General features: G+C 47.1%; 1 protein-coding gene across 1 annotated transcript in view; it reads right to left on the minus strand.

The window, feature by feature from the left end:
• Nucleotides 1-18,796, minus strand: part of SLC15A1 (solute carrier family 15 member 1) — a 46,758-nt gene that overhangs the window by 18,677 nt on the left and 9,285 nt on the right. Inside the window, exons 2-9 of the mRNA XM_061435277.1 lie at nt 9,453-9,469; nt 8,663-8,744; nt 8,382-8,523; nt 7,349-7,468; nt 4,552-4,651; nt 4,243-4,333; nt 1,840-1,923; nt 202-284 (exon numbers count right to left, since the gene is read on the minus strand). Of these exons, the coding sequence (XP_061291261.1) occupies nt 202-284; nt 1,840-1,923; nt 4,243-4,333; nt 4,552-4,651; nt 7,349-7,468; nt 8,382-8,523; nt 8,663-8,744; nt 9,453-9,469 (719 nt within the window). The remainder of the gene's footprint in view (nt 1-201; nt 285-1,839; nt 1,924-4,242; nt 4,334-4,551; nt 4,652-7,348; nt 7,469-8,381; nt 8,524-8,662; nt 8,745-9,452; nt 9,470-18,796) is intronic.

Here is an 18,796-nt window from a genome sequence, read left to right on the forward strand (position 1 = left end):
TTTGAGTTCTATTTGTGTCCTTTTCCATTTGGTAAGTTTTATAAGAAACTTCAATTTATCAAAAGAGTAAAGGCCACCAAGAAAATGTTTAGAGCAAAGTCAAAGGTTCATGGAGATTTAATTTAAAGGAGGCAGAAGGTTCGGGGTGGGGGGGTGGGGTGACGAAATGTGATTGAGAGAGAGGAGTACTGAAATACTCACCCCAATGCACCTGGCGACTTTAGACATGATGTTTCCCTGGGGCTGGACCTTCTTGTACATTCCACTGCCAATGACAAACACGACTGGGGAGAGCAGAAGACACGTCAACAAGGTGTTTGACAGAACTATCTGTGACTCAGAACACGTGTTTTTATCTGAGTTACAACCTTATTTTGGAAATACTGGGATGACTCAAAGGGTGGGTTTACCTCCCTCTCCCCCAGGTTCCACAGTGCTTTTGACTCTAATAATCACAGGGGCTTCTGAGAAATATTACACTGTGTTTTCATATGCAAACATTGAAGCCTAATACCATCTCCTTCCCAGAACTGCAGCTTGCAGACACTCAGTACAGCTATTTGAGCGTGAGTCCTATTCCTCTTTAAAGGGATAAGTGCTTTGACAAAGCAGATTAATGCCTTACTCTACAAGGGCAGAGAACACAGCTTTAATTTTCTGGGGTTGCAATGGGAAGAGAAAGTTTTTTCTTCTTTTTTCAGATCTACAGACAAAAAATAGGAATTAATCTGTTGAAACTTTTACTTAATCACATGTGGCAGAATTTACTCTGTGGTCATGGGACAGAAATAGATCTGTCCATCTATGCATCTGCATCTACAGCTTTATGAAGGTTAAAAGTACTTTTTCAGTGAGGTCATTCTTTCATGGACCTTCTTAGAAAATGCACAGTGTTGTGAAAATAACTTGGTGGGGGGTGGGGTGGAAGTCTTTCTGGAAGAGATTCTGAAAAACAATCCCTATGCTAGGATTTCTAATTATCCAACACCACAACTCAGTAATGTTAAAACACTGATGGATTGTTTGATGATCTATTTGTTTTTGTCCATTTAAGAAGGCTTGAAGTTTTGACAGGTGCCAGCTCTCAAGCATATATCCAAGTATGTGCCAGATTGTGGGTGTTCTTTACAGTTAAAGGAAGAGAGGTTTGTTTGTATTCTCACTCAATGCTAATTTTCTTCAATCCAGCCCCCACAAATGTGAGATAATAAATTTTTGTTATTTAAGCCACTCAGTATGTGGTGTTTTGTTATGATAGCCCAAGGAAATGAAGACATCTACCATCTTTCAAACTGGACTATCTTCTGTGGAATATTCTTCCCACTTCCTAAGCAGCCAACGCCAAGAACTTAACGTGCAAATGACTATACACACAGACTCCTTCCAGAGGGAAGACAGTCTTGCAGAAACATTTAGAGATGATACATTTCAGAAAACAGGTTTGTTTAGAAGTATTTAAATGACCTTGCCATGTCTTTAGGCGAGTTGTCGATGATAAGAACAAAAGCTTTCAGCCATAGGTTCACCTAGTCCAGCAGATTCTATCTTAATCTTAAGATACCTTCTTCTTAATCTGCCTAAATAGTTTTAAATCCTTAAATGTCCCACTCAAGAGATCCCTTTTCCTGTAGACTATTTTTTTCATCCTATTCATTCTGAAACAATATGCCAACTCTATTTTCTTTGAATCCTCAGAGTATGTTTAACACGGGATGGCAATTCTTCGGGCTACTCACTATTACAATTTGTTACATGAACTTTTAAAAGTTGGTCACAACAATTTATGTGAGGGCCTGACCTGACCACAGGACTGTATTAATCTAACTGACTTCTACTTACTCAGAGATACAGCCATGAGTGCAGCAGGAACCCCAAAGGCCAGGGGGTAACAAGCTTGCTTACTGTGAATTCCGCATACTTGAACTGGGGGGAAATGACAAGATTAAAATTCATTATGGCAATGGTAGTACTTATTTATTTCAGAAAAATCCTTAACTGGTAATTACACACTGTTTTCATTTAATTTTCTAGACTTACTCATTTGTCTTACTGATGTCATTGCCAGCTAAGCAAAGCAGCTTTGTAGCAGAAATAGCAGGAGATGAAGGGAGGTTCTAACCTTAGCCTCTAAATAGATGTCTAATACCAGCCAAACCAAAATCAGTGGGAACCCTTATGTTCTGTGGACTTACTTAGGAGGAGAGATGAAAATGACCTGGATACATATAACCTGAAGAAAGTGGGACTGAGAAAGTAAAATCAAAGGGCCCTGGAAAATCAGGATTGTATGCCCCTGAATTCATGCCAATTAGAAAACAGGGATTTTCCTGGTGGCCTAGTGGTTAAGACATTGCACTTCTACTGTAGGGGGCACAGGTTCGATCCCTGGTCAGGAAGCCAAGATCCCTCAGGCCATGTGACGTGGCCAAATAAAATTAAATTAAAAAAAGAAAACAATTAGATCACCCAGGGCAGGGATCAACAAACTTTTCTGTGAAGAGTCAGTAAATCTTTTAGGCTACAGATCTGTCCTACCTACTGAGCCCCGCCTTTGTAGGGTGAAGCCAGCCACAGATAATACACACTCTGATGGCTTTGTCCAGATTCCTGAATTTGGCCTGTGGGCCATAGTCTCCCAACTCCTGACTGAAGGTCTATTTTAGCTCTGAAATCCTAGGGTTGGTAGGGGGAAAAAAAAAAAAAATAAAGACTCTGGAAGGGGCAACAGAAATGCCTCCAGCCTCCAGGAATCATCTAATCCTAAAGGGGTTTGGCTTTGTCTTTGATCAGCCATCTCACAGTCCTGCAGAGAAAAAAGAGTCGACTGGACAGAAAACTGTCGTCATGCCAATGTTTCCTGCTCATGACTGTACAAGCAATTCCTGTTCACACCAATGCAAAATAATGTCCGCACCCAGTAAGGAGCATAAATCTCAGGCAGATCCTTATTTAAACTGATGGCAGCAGTTTTCCAGTTCCCTCACTGACTAATACGTTATATAAAATCTTTGTAAAACATTCATTTTATATTTGTATAAGAGCCAGGACTTTCCTTTGACAATTATCCTATTATGCATTCTCCAATTCAAACATGCACAGCACATCCCAGAATACGGTAGAACCTGGAGGCGAAGGAGGTTAGGGGAGGTAAGGAAACGTAACGGAAGAAGAAAGGCTAGTAAACGTTCACACAGAACAAGTTAGACTGAGGTTTAAATATCATCTTCAAAGTACTGCTCCAGGCAGAAGTACATTAACCCCACGGATTATCTTCTCCCATAATTCATTATGATTCGAGGTGTGGACACCATGAACCCGCCAAAATGGACACCTATTTTGGTCTCGTTTGTCCCCAAATATTTCCTTCCACGTGGGAAATTCATAAATTCTTAGTGGAATGCCGGCAAGCACAAAGATCTGAGTGCTGTGGATAGCTGTTATCTCTTTCTCTTTCTTGGGGGCAGTTCTTTTAGAAATATCTAGTAGAAGATAAGGAAAAAGGAAAGAAGATGATAGGAAAACAAAGAATAAAGCCTAGCCTGCTAAATTCTTCCTGACTCACTGCATGTCTCTGGGGAGCAAGGTTTGAAGGCAAAATGTCAACTCTGGCCTACCCACTTTAGTTTCCAAATAGCCTCTCTTGTCTTAGCTTTTACCATAATTTCAATATTTGGCAAAACTAATACAATATTGTAAAGTTTTAAAAATAAAATAAAATTTAAAAAAAAAAATAAAAATAATAAAAAAATTAAAATTAAAAAAAAAAAGAACTTTGCATTAACAATAATATGGAAAAATCAGGGTGGGATAGGGTGGGAGGTGGGAGGGAGGTTCGAGAAGGATGGGACATATGTATACTTATGGCTGATTCCTGTTGCTATATGACAGAAACCAACACAATATTGTAAAGTGATTACCCTCCCACTAAAAATAAATACGTTAAAAAAATAGTATAGAAAAATCGATTGCTATGCTAAGGATAGTTTAGATTCTGCAGGGGTCTCTAGGATAAGGGATTCTAATAAAATTAGAAAAGGAGATAAACCCTGAAAGAAAAGCAGTCGGCATTCTGGATTTCACTGAGTCCTCCAGCATGTATATGATAGCTGAAATGTTATGAGAGAATTGAGGGACAAACAAACCAACAAATTCTCAACCTTTCCACCTGACTTCTCTTCACAATTAAAAAAAAAAAAAAAAAAGAATAACCAAGGTCCATTTCAGATATATATATTTTTTTACCTCTGAGCATGGGCGTGATGATGGTAGAAAGCAAACTTCCAGCATTAATGGCCAAATAAAAGATGGAAAAAAATCGGTTCCTTTGCTTTTCCTGTAATGGAAAGGATAGGGTATGGTGACTTGGCTATATAGCAAAGGGTCAGCTGTAGCTGATGATCGGACTTGACTTTGAACCTGGCTTTGGTCAGTGTCTTACTGTCACATGTACCCGAACCATCTCCAATGGAGAAAACACTTTGTGTCGCTGGGATTTGATTCCTGGGTGTTTATAATCATTGATGTGGTTTCAGTGGAGGCACGTGTGCTTACCTGGCCCTCTTCAAACTGATCTCCGCCAAATGCAGACACGCAAGGCTTTATCCCTCCAGTACCCAGAGCGATCAGGACCAGGCCAATCATGGAGAGCGCCCTGGGAAAGAGGTGGGGATTCCGAAACGTGAGGTCCTTAGAAGTAGAAGCTTCTCTTTCCCCTAATTTCCCTAAGATGACCAGGCACACAGAAGGGGATTCAATCTGTATGAGAAGATAGTTCACAGGAATGCAGTCTTGACAGTTGAATGAAACTTGAACTCAAGGGCCTTCAAATCCGTACCTTTATCTAATAATTTATCATCTAGAAAATTTAAAGCAATGGTTTGGGTGTGGAACAAAGTTTTATGCATGGAATTCTTTTGTAACCTTATGCTTTTTAGCAAAAGAATGTGTAAGTGAAATTTTAAGCATTGTCTCTGATACAGTTATAACAGACTCAAAACAGTCGTTAGAAGACTTTAGAAAACATGATTTAACTGCAAAGCAGAATAGCAGTTTATGTAGTAGGATCTTAACTTGTTTATAAAGTACAGAAGACTGGAAAAAAGTAGAGCAAAAGGTTTACAACTTTTTTATAATAAAGAGATCATAATAATAAAAGGGGTTAAATATTATCTTTAAATTCTACTTTTGTATTTTTCAAGTTACTGTTTTACCTCCTGAATTGAAGAAAATAACTCATAGGATCTACCAAACCTCATTTTTAGTTTTGTTAGATTTACAATAGGTTGCTACAAATTTTGAGGTTCCCAGGTGGTGCTAGCGGTAAAGAACCCATCTGTCAATGCAGGAGACATAAGAGACATGGGTTTGATCCCTGGGTTGCGAAAATCCCCTGGAGGAGGGAATGTCAACCCACTCCAGTATTTTGCCTAGAGAATCTCAGGGACAGAAGAGCCTGGTGGGTTACAGTCCATGGGGTTGTGAAGAGTCAGACACAACTGAATTGACAGAGCCCGCACTCACTACACATTTCGGATTTTATAAACGCTTATTCCATATTTTCTTGGTTGTTAATGCTAAAAATATTTTATGAAACAGATAAAGTCAAGGACGATACTTCACATAGCAAGAATTTTTTAAAAATTAAAAAAAAAAAAACATGTCTATCTTCCTGGATTAACATCTCTTTCAGCCTATTTGCCTCTTAAAACAACTTGTCTTTGGTGGTATTACTCTAAGCATTTTAAAGGACAACAAAAACATAGCCAATTGAATATTATATACCCTCCACTCTCAGCAGGGTTTCAGTACTAACCTCACGAAATAAAATAAGTCACTACACTTTCTTACGTATGTACTGCCTGCCAGGCAGTGTTCCGGGGTCTCCACCTGGATTAATACACAGGCAGGTATTATTACAAATGAGGACTCCTGGGCACAAAGGTGAAAAACCTGCTGAAGATCATACAATAAGCAAGAGGCACAGGAAAACCTTGAACCCATACAGCCTGGCACCAAAGTACGTGTTCTTAATTGATACTGTAGATTGGAAAATTGAGGCGTGGAGGAGGGAGGTTGGCCCAGGTCTTACAGCTCGTCTGTGGGGCACGGACCCTGGGAGTCTGAGCTGTGGGCTGAGTTTATACCTGCTGCCCCCTACCAACATGGTGCCCCGGGGGGACCATGCATGTCACATCCAGGGACTAGTCTGGAGGGCAATCGGATTGACCAACAAACCAGCAACACAAGATACTGCAGATACTAATTTGAATTTCAATGGTATTTTCCTAACCCATTAGATGGTTTACTATAGATCCAGGAACTGAATCAAAAGACCAGGAAGTGAAATAAATCTTTACAACTTGTCTGCTAGGCCAGACTGCTGGGAAGGGAAATTCATCTCACAGGGGAGCTGGTGTCAATAGTACTTTTCATTAAGAAAGCAGAACATCAGACTGGAACAAATTGAATTACTGAAAAATGAGCAGAGATGTGGCACTAGACTGAAAACAGAAGGTACAGAGTCTTGAGGAAACCCGGGGAAACCGAGGACCTGGGTCCATGTGGTCCGTGTCCCTCCAGGGAAGATAGAGATGAACACAAACACCGTGTGAGCTGATGGTGACTCACGGGAGGTGCACCCAAGACGCCAAGCCTCCAAGTGAGCAGTGACTCCAGACAACGGTTAGGACAGTTACATCCTGAAGACCCAGCTCTGAGTCAGTCAAACACCTCTCTCTATGCTGATGGGGAAGGAAAGTCTTCCTTCCACTTAGGATGAAGTTTCAAGTATGCTATGTGCCAAGCTCCTTCATTCATCTCTGACTCTTTGCAACCCCATGGACTGTAGCCCACCAGGCTCCTCTTTCCATGGGATTCTCCAGGCAAGAATACTGGAGTGGGCTGCCGTACCCTCCTCTGGGGATCTTCCTGACCCAGGGATCAAACCCACATCTCTAATGTCTCCTGCATTTTCCGGTGGGTTCTTTACCACTAGTGCCAGCTGGGAAGCCCAACGTTTCAAGGAAAATGATTAAAAATTAGAGCAGTAAAGGGAGAAGGGATAAAATAGGAGTTCGGAATTGGCAGATATAAACTACTATATATAAAATAGATAAACAACAAAGTCCTACTATATAGGAACTGTATTTGATATCTTGTAATAAACCATAATGAAAAAATATGAAAAAGAATATGTATGTATAATGGAATCACTTTGGTGCACATCAGAAACTAACGCAACACTGTAAATCAACTACACTTCCATTTAAAAATTAAAAAAAAAAATCAGAGCACCGAACAAGCAGCTAGTGAGGAGGCGGGGGCAGGGCCACAGGTAACATCAACTCACACGTGCACAGAAATACTGTCCGGGGTTCCATCATGGTTGAAGTCCGTGAGGTCATTAATTGAGCTCACAGCAATGACTACCTGCCCAATGGTGTAGACGATGGACAGCGACACGATTGTCCTGTGTTAAAAGAGGTCAAGAGAATCCAAGTCAATTGCACAAGACCGTCCACTTCCGACACCAGCGCAAAAAGGCCTCTGCTTCCAATTTTCAAAAGCCCAGTCATGACTGTCCTTGTTTCTCAAGTTGGGACTATAACCGGATACCCCTTTGAAAGGCAGCCTGCTAAAGAATTTGGCCCCCAGCACGTAGGCGTTCAGCAAAGTGGGGCTGGAGGAGCCTGGGGAGAAGGAAGATCTGTTTTCTCTTTGAACTTTGTGAAAGACTCAATGTCTAACTATCAAAATGAGGACCTGCATCTTTGAACAGTGAGAGGGCATGATCGCGTATCTGGTAACAACACTTGGGCAGGAGTGGTCCATTGGTTAATTTTGAATGATACTGACTTATTTTGAGATGGTGAATATTTCTGCATCTGCCCACGTCACGCATTTCAGCTGGAAGAGCCTTTACTTCCTTCTGTGTTAAGTCCAAGGAAAATTCCCGAGGACCACCCCCACCCCCCACCACTGAGGCTGCTCTTGGACCTCTCCCTGCAGGACTGGCTGAGCACCCTATGCCCCACCGTCTAGCAGTTTGAGCCTCTCAGCTGCTGGGGTGTTTTCAGGGAGCTTCTTTGTTCTCCCAGCCCTGCATCATTAACATGCATCATTAACAGACCATATTCCTACTACTATTTCAACATGAGACAGGAGGCCAAAAATCCTACCAACGCTACTCACATCCACCCTGCTGAATGCCAGGCCGCTGCTGAACTCTGGCCGTACGAAGATGAGCAGAAATGGGGCCTCTCCTCAGAGTATTTTACGTTCCCTAATTCTTTGTGCCCCGAGCCCACCATGCCAACTCTCAAGGCTTATCTTCATTACTCGTTGGCGTGCTCATTAATAACAAGAGAGCTGCCACGACTCACTTGAACTTCCCCAGCCAGGAGTCGGCGATGAGAGCTCCGAGGATGGGCGTTAGGTAGCACAGGGCGACGAACGTGTGGTAGATGGCGGTGCCCAGGTTGTCGTTCCAGCCCAGGAAGCGTTGGAAGTACAGGATCAGGAGTGCTTTTTGCAGAGGGTAGTGGAGGAGATGGCAAGGAGGTGAGCAGTGGCAGAGGCAACTCGGGCTCCTCACTGACCGGGGGGTGGGGGGGCGGGGTCGGGGGTGGTGGGAATGGGGGTGAGGGGTGTCGAGAAGAGTTACCTCTCATTCCATAGTAAGAGAATCTTTCACAGAACTCATTGACCACAATGAAGAAGATGCTCAAGGGGTAACCGAAGCAGCTCTGCCAAAGAGAAAACAGTCTGGGCTGGAAACAAGCTCCTCCCTGGTCCAGCGTCATCAGTGAGGACGAACAGCAGAAAGCAGCTGGTGTGTATTTAGTAACTTACCGCAGACCCTCCAGAGGTGGGATCCAGGATTAAGAATTTTTTATTCCCTAACACTCTACATAGCGACAACAATGAAATGAAGGTTTTTCTTATTTTACAGTTTTATTGTTAGCCTGGAAAGGGCTATTCAGGCAGGCCTCAGAAATACAGTGGGTTTGGTTCCAGACCACTGCAGTAAAACAATAACTGTGATAAAACAAGTCACACAAAGTTTTGGGTCTTACGGTGCACACGAAAGTCATGTCTACACTACGCTGTGGTCTGTTAAGTGTGCAATAGCATTATGTCTAAAAAACAATGTTTAATTTAAAAATGCCTTATTGCTGAAAAGTGTTAACCATCATCTGACAACACAAGGTTGCCACAAACCTTTGGTTTGTACAAAAACAGTCTCTGCGAAGCATGATAACATGAGGGATGCCTGTACACAGGAGTTTCTAAAGAGAAGAAAAGGCCCCACAGGGACTCAGGATGGTTCCCTGTGGATGCCAGATGCACATTAAGTGAATGGTGTGCAGTTGTGGACAACAAGGGGCAAAACGGGTTGTAAAGCTCACAGCTTACATCACGAAGCCACATGGGGAAGGAGGAAGGACACTCACCTTCGGCACGGACATTCCTGAAAGAAAACAAAACGCCACAGTTAGAGGCGAGTATGCCAAGCGCTTTTTGCTGAGTCTGAGCTCAGCCCCTCCGGCCGGCCGGGCCGCTGGGGGTGTTGTCCCCGGCGCTCGGGCCCATCCGCGGTCCAGGCCTGGGCCTCGGCCTCTTTGCTGAGCGGGGCTGGGCCGGTAGCTGCGTTTTCTTTTCCTCAGCTCCTCATCAGGGCAAATGCGTGGTCAGGATGGAGAATCAGAGACTCAGAGGATCTGCCGCAACCGTTTCCTCCTTGAGAGGCTTCAAAGGCTGCCTGGCGCCCGCCGGATAAAACCCCAGCTTTCGGAATGTCCTTCACGGTCTCATGAGGCCAGGGGGTTTGGGTGAGGGTGAGAAAACGGAGATAGAAAACGCAACGCGCATCCGACACGTGGTGACGATCCCATCTCCTCCGGGTTCCCCAGCCGCCTTTCATCTTATAGTAGGCTGTGGTCTGTTAAGTGTGTGTGTGTGTGTGTGTGTGTGTGTGTGTGTGTGAGAAACTTGCTCAGTTGTGTCCGACTCTTTGTGACCCCATGGACTGTCCATGGAATTCTCCAGGCCAGAGTACTGGAGTGGGTAGCCCTTCCCTTCTCCAGGGGATCTTCCCAACCCAGGTCTCCCGCATGGCAGGTGGATTCTTTACCAGCTGAGCCACAAGGGAAGCCCTGTTAAGTGTGCAATTAAACATTGTTTTTTAGACAGAATGGTGTTAAGTGTGCAATAGCATTCTGTCTAAAAAGGTTTAATTTAAAAATGCCTTTCTTCCTGCCCAGTCCCCCAGGCACACAGGCTCCCGGACAGCCAACCTGCCTCTCTGTCTGCACACCCACAGCCCTGAACTCGAGACAGCGAAGCCACCTCCAACCTCCCTGCATAACCAGAGGGCAATAACCGACAGTTTCCATGGCCGCCTCCCCGCTGCCGGAAGAATCACGGGGCCTCCAGCCCCTTATCCCCAGCATCCTTTCCAGCACCCACTGCCCAGCAGGGGCTTAGCATTAGAAGAGGGACTTAGAAGAGCAGGAAGAAAATGGGTAAGGATCCAAGTGAGCTGGCACAAGCGAGGTGCCACTGACGGCCTCCTCCACCTTAGCTGAACCCCTCATCCCCCCTGTCCCTGCCCTACTGCCTCCCGTGAACGGTGACCAGAGCTCACCCGGAGTCTTGCCCAAGTCCTCGTATCTCCTGCCTGGCATGCTGTGGTCCACGGGGTCAGGGTCAGACACGACTGAGCGAGCAAACGGCAGCATCTCCTTCACTGCCCCCTGTCCCCGCACACCTTGGCCCCTATTTATCAGGGGCTGTCCTGTGCTATTTCACATGCCTCTGTCCCTGGGGACCCACCCCCTCTCCACCCCCTCACCCCAGCCCCACTGACCACAGCTTCGAGTTCCTTATAGTCATGATCTTCAGACTTACGGATCCGTGGCTCCACAGCTGTGTGTGTGTGTGTGTGTGTGTCTGTGTGTGTCATATCCAACTCTTCACGATCCCATGGACTGTAGCCTGCCAGACTCCTCTGTCCGTAGAATTTTCCCAGCAAGAATTCTAGAATGGGTTTCCATTTCCTACTCCAGGGGATCTTCCCAGTCAGGGATTGAACCCACATCTCCTGTGTCTCCTGCATTGGCAGGTGGATTCTTTACCACGGCACCACCTGGCAAGCCCATGAGCAGAGGTTCTCAAACTGGAGCCTGCCTCAGAACCAACCCTAGGGCTTGAGAGAGCAGTTTCTGGATCCCATGCCCAGAGTTGCTGTCTCTGGAGGCCTGAGGAGTAGGCTGCACTTCTAATGAGGAGTAGGTCCCCCGAGCTTGCATTTCTAACAAAGTTCAAGGGCATATCAGTGAGTGCTGCTGGTCTGGGGATGGTCCCCTGCGAACCACATGCAGACTGTGAGGTCGAGTTGCCTGATTTAAGTACCTAAATTTTATCCCGGCCCTGGGCACCTCAGGACGCTCCTGGGCCCTTGTCTGGGGCAGGGGGTAGAGAACTGGTACAGAGGCTGAACCGCTCGCTGGCATCTCCCCCACGGCCCCACCACGAGCTCTTACACCTGCCCTGTTCCAGGCCTTTCCTCTCCGACTGGCCGCCTTGTATTTTCATCCTGTGCTCGTCCAGGGCCCCATCCCAGAAGACACAGCTGCAACTCTGTCTGAGGAATCCCCTTCTTGGCCTGGACCACGTGGTCTTCCAGGCCACCACCCCCCATCTCGTAAAGAGGGAGCCTTCCTTCCTGAAGCCGGTCCCGCTGGGTAACTACTTCCCCTGCCTCACATTAGACACCCTCCCACTTAAGAGGCCCTGGTGGCTCAGAGGATAAAGCATCTGCCTGCAATTCGGGAGACCTGGGTTCAATCCCTGGGTTGGGAAGATCCCCTGGAGAAGGAAAAGGCAACCTACTCCGGTACTCTTGTCTGGAAAATCCCATGGATGGAGAAGGCTGGTGGGCTACAGTCCATGGGGTCGCAAAGAGTCGGACACGACTGAGCGACTTTACTTTCACTTAAGAGCAGTGATGCTGTCTTAGTCCTTGTTCTCAAGGTGGGAGAGATGAAAATTCTGGAAAGAGATTCTTCACCGCTGATGGACTGGTTTTCTCCCCAGTTAGACTTTCTTATAGGAAGGGGCTGTTCTCCGGGGCAACACGTGATGAGTACGGCATGAGGTTGGATGGGAATGGGATCCTAGTCTTGTTGCTGACCCCATCCCCCTGTGCCCCTGGGCAAGCCCACCTCCTCCGCACACAGCCTGCCTACCCGGTGACGGGAATCCCACCCACCTCCTAGGTTGGCGATGAGAGTCCGTGGGGGAAGCCCTGGCCCTGGGCTCGATGCGTCCTCCAGGGGAAGCTGCTACTATTACAGCATCCTCGGCCCCTCACATGGTGCTTTTCACAGACTGGAAACCAAATGTCTGCTGAGTGAATATGTATCCTGAAGAACCAGCCACTCCGGTCCTCAAGGACTGTGCTCACATCCTGGCTGCTTCACTCCAAAGTTCCATTAGCTCCTCCAGTGAACCTGGTGAACCTGGACTCTGGGAGCCTGTGAGGCTGACCTGGTGGGTTTCATCAGTGCCCCCATGTCTTCCCAATCCCCACACGGTTTGGCCCCAGGGGAGCGGTGGCGGGAGGTCAGAAGGTCAGGGCATTTTCCTCCCTGACCACTTCAGATTCAGCGGCTGAATCCTCCAGGGCCAGCTGCTCCGCCCCCGACATGGGGGGTCCTCTCTCTCCACGCGACTCTCCTTCAAGGTTTCTGTCCTGGCTCTGCACCACTTCCTACCGGTGGCAATGGTAAGGCCACCACTCTGGGTACCCGCCCGTCACTTAGGGAGCCCTGGCCCCCACCCCCATCTAAATGTCTTTCTGAGTATGCCAACTGTTTCCTGATGGGACCCTGGGGAATAAACAAGCCATGTTTCACACCCAGACTACATGCTTCCGTGTTTCATCACCAGAGTGGGGAGAGGCCCACTCTGCTCTGAAATCAAAAGACCTCCCAGGAAGATGATTTTGCAGAGCTCCACAGGACGAGCCTGTCGGCTGTATTTGAAGCCTGCCCATTTCTTTGTTCCGTCTTCTTGGGGACCTGGTAGGGCCGTATGATGCTCCGCTTACTTAAGACTTCAGATAATGTGGCCTTACCAATGCATCCCAAAGACCAAACAAAGTCACGAGGTTCGTCCACACCAGAGGCCAGGTTGGTTCTTGCGATGGGCCTTCTAGAGAAAAGCTGGAGGGTGTGAACACCTGGATGACAGAGACAGCCTGGAGCTTTGTTCCAGTCATGGCGTTCACACATTTCTCATAAATGTTGGTTTGCAGGGAAGACTTTGCCGAGTCAGGGTAGCACCTGTAAACTTTTGGCTGCACATTATTTAGCACGGGCTTCCCCGGCGGCTCAGCTGGTAAAGAATTTGCCTGCAATGCAGGGCACCTGGGTCCGATCCCTGGGTTTGGAAGAGCCCCTGGAGAAGGGAATGGCTACCCACTCCAGTATTCTGGCCTAGAGAATTCCATGGACTGCATAGTCCACGGGGTTGCAAAGAGTCGGACACAACTGAGTGACTTAACACTGGCAAAGGTTTTGTTTAGTTCACAAGTGAGTAGGGTCACAGAAAAGAAACGCTGAGCCTTGTTACAGCAACCATCACACCCAAACTACATCATGGAAAACGAAATTCCTACACTCACTCAGGTGAAAAGCTAGACTGACTACCCAGTCGGCACTTAGGATACCTTTTATTTTCTGAAAGCTGTGTGTTCCAAGGAACCACTTTTATTGCTGTGGGGTAGAAGTTGCTAAGCTCTTCTTTCATAGAATTCAGATGTAATGGATGGATATACCACTGCAGTTAGTGCTTAATTAATACACCTGTGTCCTCTCAGGGCTGCTGTCTGAGGAAGCTCAAGTGCTCAAACTCAAATTTGAACTCAAATTTCAACTGTCGGCAGATTCTGTTTACTTTGGTACGGCTGTGTCTATCATTGATATTCTGACAGTAAATCTCATTGGCGTATTCGAGTGGTCCGATGTTTCTAGAATCACTTATGGGTCACTTGGTTTTAATTACATATCAGAGTAAAACAGCTTACCCTAGGCACACTGCAATTGTGGAATCAATGCCGGCCTTGTTGTTATCCTAAGCCTAGCAGTGCTTTTCGCTCTCTGGCTACAGACTTTGGTAAAATAAATGCACATCATAAACTTCTATGATCACTGACTTTTGGGGACAGCAGGAAAAACCAAGAAAGACACATGGTTGCTTTCTCCTCATTAATGGAACCTTGCCATGAAGGTGACTCTACCGAGTACCTAATGAAGCACGTTCCACATTTTGAACCATCTGGGGATGGAAACCCTAAATGAACTGTTTTATTACTTAGAAACTAGTAACTAAGTAACTCCTAGTTACTAGTAACTCTTCGTTAACAGGATGGGTGTAAAGGATGCTTTTCTAGGATGTGGACTTGGGAAAGGAGGGGATGAGGCATCTTTGCGGGATAGAGAACCTTGCTCCTGCAGGCAGAGGAAAGTGTTCCCTCTCATCACTGAGAGGGAAATCAAGGGAAAAATTAAGCACTGCGTGATTCATTGAGGATGACATTTCTGAAGTCGCATGGTATGGGAGGCAGAACTTTGGTCCCACAAAGATGTCCACATTCCTGATCCCCAGGGTCATATAGATGTGTTTCCTGCCACAGCAAAAGGGACCTGGCAGGAGTGATTCAGCCAAAGACCTTGAGGGCAGGCATTTATCTGGGATCATCTGAGAGCTCCAGTGTAATCAAAAGGGTTTTTAAAGGAGTCAAAGGAGGAGATATGAAGACAGAAGCAGAGGTCGGGATGACGGCCAACTGCTGGAAGGCCACCACAAGCCAAGGAAAGTGGTGACCTCTAGAAGCTGAAAGGACAAGGAGACAGAGAAGAGGCCTGCCCATACCTTGATTTTACCCCATGTCAGACTTCTGACCTCCCAACTTAGTGGCTTAAAAGAACACAAATTTATTGTCTTAGAGCTCTTGACCTCCCGAGCTCTAAGACAATAAATTTGTGTTGTTTAAGCCACTAAGTTTGTGACGATTTGTTACAGCAGCCATAAGAAACTCATACACATGTGTTTGTCTCAAGCTCTGTAGATGTAGGTCTCATCACTGTTTACATGGGCTTCCCTGGTGGCTCAGATGGTAAAATATCTGCCTGCCTGCAATGCAGGAGAACTGGGTTGGGAAGATCTCCTGGAGAAGGGAATGGCTACCCACCCCAGTCTTCTTGCCTGGAGAATCCCATGGACAGAGGAGCCTGGTGACTTGCAGAGAATCAGACACAACTGAGTGACTAACACTTTCACTTTGGGGGCTTCCCTGGTGGCTCAGATGGTAAAGAATCTGCCTGCAATGCAGGAGACCCGGCTTTCATCACTATTTACATAGATCTAAAGACTCAAACTTCCTACCAAGTTTTATTTGTTGGCGAAATTTCCTTTTTATCATTTTTTTTTTCCCTTAAGCAACATTTTCTATCTGAGGCTTAGGAGTCTGTACGTGGCACCTGCCTTCTTTTTGGAATTTGGCAGAATCTGTAATTAATTGCTCAGCTAGATTCTGCAGGTTCAATTCAGTTGCTCAGTCATGTCCGACTCTTTGCAATCCCATGGACTGCAGCATGCCAGGCCTCCCTGTCCATCACCAACTCCTGGAGTTTACTCAAACTCATGTCCATTGAGTCAGTGATGCCATCCAACCATCTCATTCTCTGTCATCCCCTTCTCCTGCCTTCAATCTTTCCCAGCATCAAGGTCTTTTCAAATGAGTCAGTTCTTCACATCAGGTGGCCAAAGTATTGGAGTTTCAGCTGTAGCATCAGTCCTTCCAATGAATATTCAGGACTTACTTTCTTTAGGATGGACTGGTTGGATCTCCTTGCTGTCCAAGGGACTCTCAAGAGTCTTCTCCAACACCACAGTTCAAAAGCATCAATTCAAGGTTGTGTATTGTCACCCTGCTTCTGCAGGTTACTGACTCTTCATTACCTGTCTCTAAAGTGGGGTTGCTGCCTTACAGGACTGCTGTTAGCAATGAGGGTGTCTGAAATTGGTTCTGTAAACCAAGAGTAAAATGAGTTTCCTTGATGATGGCTCTTGTAGGCTGTGTATGCTGCTGCTGCTGCTAAGTCGCTTCAGTTGTGTCCGACTCTGTGCGACCCCATAGACGGCAGCCCACCAGGCTCCCCCGTCCCTGGGATTCTCCAGGCAAGAACACTGGAGTGGGTTGCCATTTCCTTCTCCAATGCATGAAAGTGAAAAGTGAAAGTGAAGTAGCTTAGTCATGTCCGATTCTTAGCGACCCCATGGACTGCAGCCTCCAGGCTCCTTTGCCCATGGGATTTTCCAGGCAAGAGTACGGGAGTGGGGTGCCATTGCCTTATGCCTCCCCAAATCAGTCACATAAGACCCCAGCGAACACAATGGTCCTGCTGGAGCACACTTAGCCTCACTTCTGGCAGAGGCAGCTTTGGAGCTGAGGTGACAACTCCTCTTACAACGTTGGCTCTGCAGCCAGTTGGTGGAAGGACATGGGGCTTTGAAATCAGCTTGGAGATGTTCCTCCCAGCCATGAGGATCTGGTCAAAGCACTCAACCACTGGATTCTCCATTCCTTCATCTAGAAGTGCTAACACTTTCTTTGCCAGTTGGTTGATAAGATTGAACCTACATTAATGAAGTTTGTTATTAATTGCATCCCAGGAAAACATCTGGGTAGTGTGGGTGGGTGGATGTTTGGCACGGACTGACTTGAAAATATGGATAAGAGTTTGCCATGGGAGTCCTGGCAGGGGACAGAGGTGGCCCTTGAAGAAAGAGGCCGTCCCCTCCAGGGGTGCTCTCATTGATCAAATCAGAAGGTCCTTATGATGTCACTGGGGGGAATTAGGTCGTGGGATGAGGAAGTTGTGGACAGAGGAAAGTCAGACTTCTCATATAAGCCACTGGCAAGCATGGACTTTCAATCAAGCTGCTCTCAAACGGGTAGCAGAATAGTGCGTGACCACGTGAGTGGCTGCAGGGGTTAAAGGAACATTTAAAAGCTCTCCAGTGCAGCAGTTCTCCAAGGGTGGGCCCTAGACCACCACCACCACCAGCAGCTCCTGGGAATTCAATGGAAATGCAACTTCTTGGGTACATTGCAGACACGTGGAATCAGAAACTCCGAGGGTGGAGCCGGCTGCCTTCACAGTAGCAAGCCCTCTCGGGATACAGTTTGGAGGCCACTCACTCATTGCCCAGCATCGCAGGAGGGGACTGGCCCGCCATCGGGCACTAGGCTGCGCTCCCATCCGGGTGATCAGCTCCTATGATGTGAGTCTGGCCTTGGCTCTTCATTCCCTGTTTCTAAGCTTCGTCCTCTATTTACCAGGACGACGGTGCCAAGCAGATGCTTTGCCTCGCCTTCCCCATCTCCTGTCCACCCCACTGACCTGAGTGTCCAGGGTGGAGGCTCTCAGGACGTCCCTCTAACCTCTCAGGCTCTGCCTCCTGCACGGCCCGGCCTCTGCTGGGGACCTGACTTCCATCGCCCTTCACCCCAGCAGTAGAGCCAGGCCTCCTACCTCTCCCCTCTCCTGGCTCCTGCATGGCTCCCCGCAGCATTAGGGCAGTGAGCGCCTCCCCTTCCCACCCTTCTCTCCTCCCTTAGATCCTTTTAGTCTCTTTACAACCACCCCGGACACAGCGAGCTGTTCTGACTTCTGAAAAGAGTTTCAGAGCCTCACGTATCATGTGATTGCCCCCTCCTTTTTTTTTTTTTTTTTGAGAAAATACAGCATCGGTGACTTAAAAAAGAGCCTGGCAAGAGATACATCAGGTGTAATTGCAGCTGGCGACGACAGAGGATGAGATGGTTGGATGGCATCACTAACTCGATGGACATGAGTTTGAGTAGACTCCGGGAGTTGGTGATGGACAGGGAGACCTGGTGTGCTGCAGCCCATGGGGTCGCAAAGAGTTGGACACGACTGAGAGACTGAACTGAACTGAGGCTTGGTGGCGGAAGCACAGGGGAAGAGGCACGCTGGCTTTAATTTTTTTCCCCCCAAATCTATCAACTTTGATCAAGAAGCCAAAGGGCTTTCCCTTCCTTCAGTGGGCTTCTGCCCCCAGAGTCAGGCTCGTTTCAGAGCAGACAGCCTGCGTCTATCACCGGAGGCCCTTGTTTTCCGGAGGAGCTCTTCCTGACCTGATTAGTTTTTTTTCCTTCCTGGAATGTCTTGCCAACTTCCCCCACCTCAGGGTCCCTGCTTGTTCACACGGCAATTTTGTTCACTTTGGAAAATTGTGATCTTTCTGGCCGGATCTCGCCCAGGGGCACAGCTCAAGAGTGCAGATGGCTCAGTGGCCCCAGGCACTGCCTTCCAGCCTGGGCCTGCTCAGGGGCCTCTGGGCAGGGCACAGCCTGTACCCCTGGGGGCACTGGCCCTGCCGGTCTGGACTTGTTTTTACAGAAATAGCCTCTTTTCCACAACTCCCTTCATCCCCACTGAGAGAACCTTCTTCCCCTGCTACATTGACAAACAGCCATATAAACCACCTGCAGTTCAGGAGACCCGGGTTTGACCCCTGGGTCGGGAAGATCCCCTGGAGAAGGGAATGGCAACCCACTCCTGTATTCTTGCCTGGAGAATCCTCATGGACAGAGGAGCCTGGGGGGGCTGCAAAGAGTCATACATGACTGAGAGACTAAACCACCACCACCAGACATCCAACACGCTGATGTGTGGCTTCCTGAAAGCCATTTAATCAAGTT

This window comes from Bos javanicus, chromosome 12 (assembly GCF_032452875.1).
Source record: "Bos javanicus breed banteng chromosome 12, ARS-OSU_banteng_1.0, whole genome shotgun sequence".
Classification (NCBI taxonomy): Eukaryota; Metazoa; Chordata; class Mammalia; order Artiodactyla; family Bovidae; genus Bos; species Bos javanicus.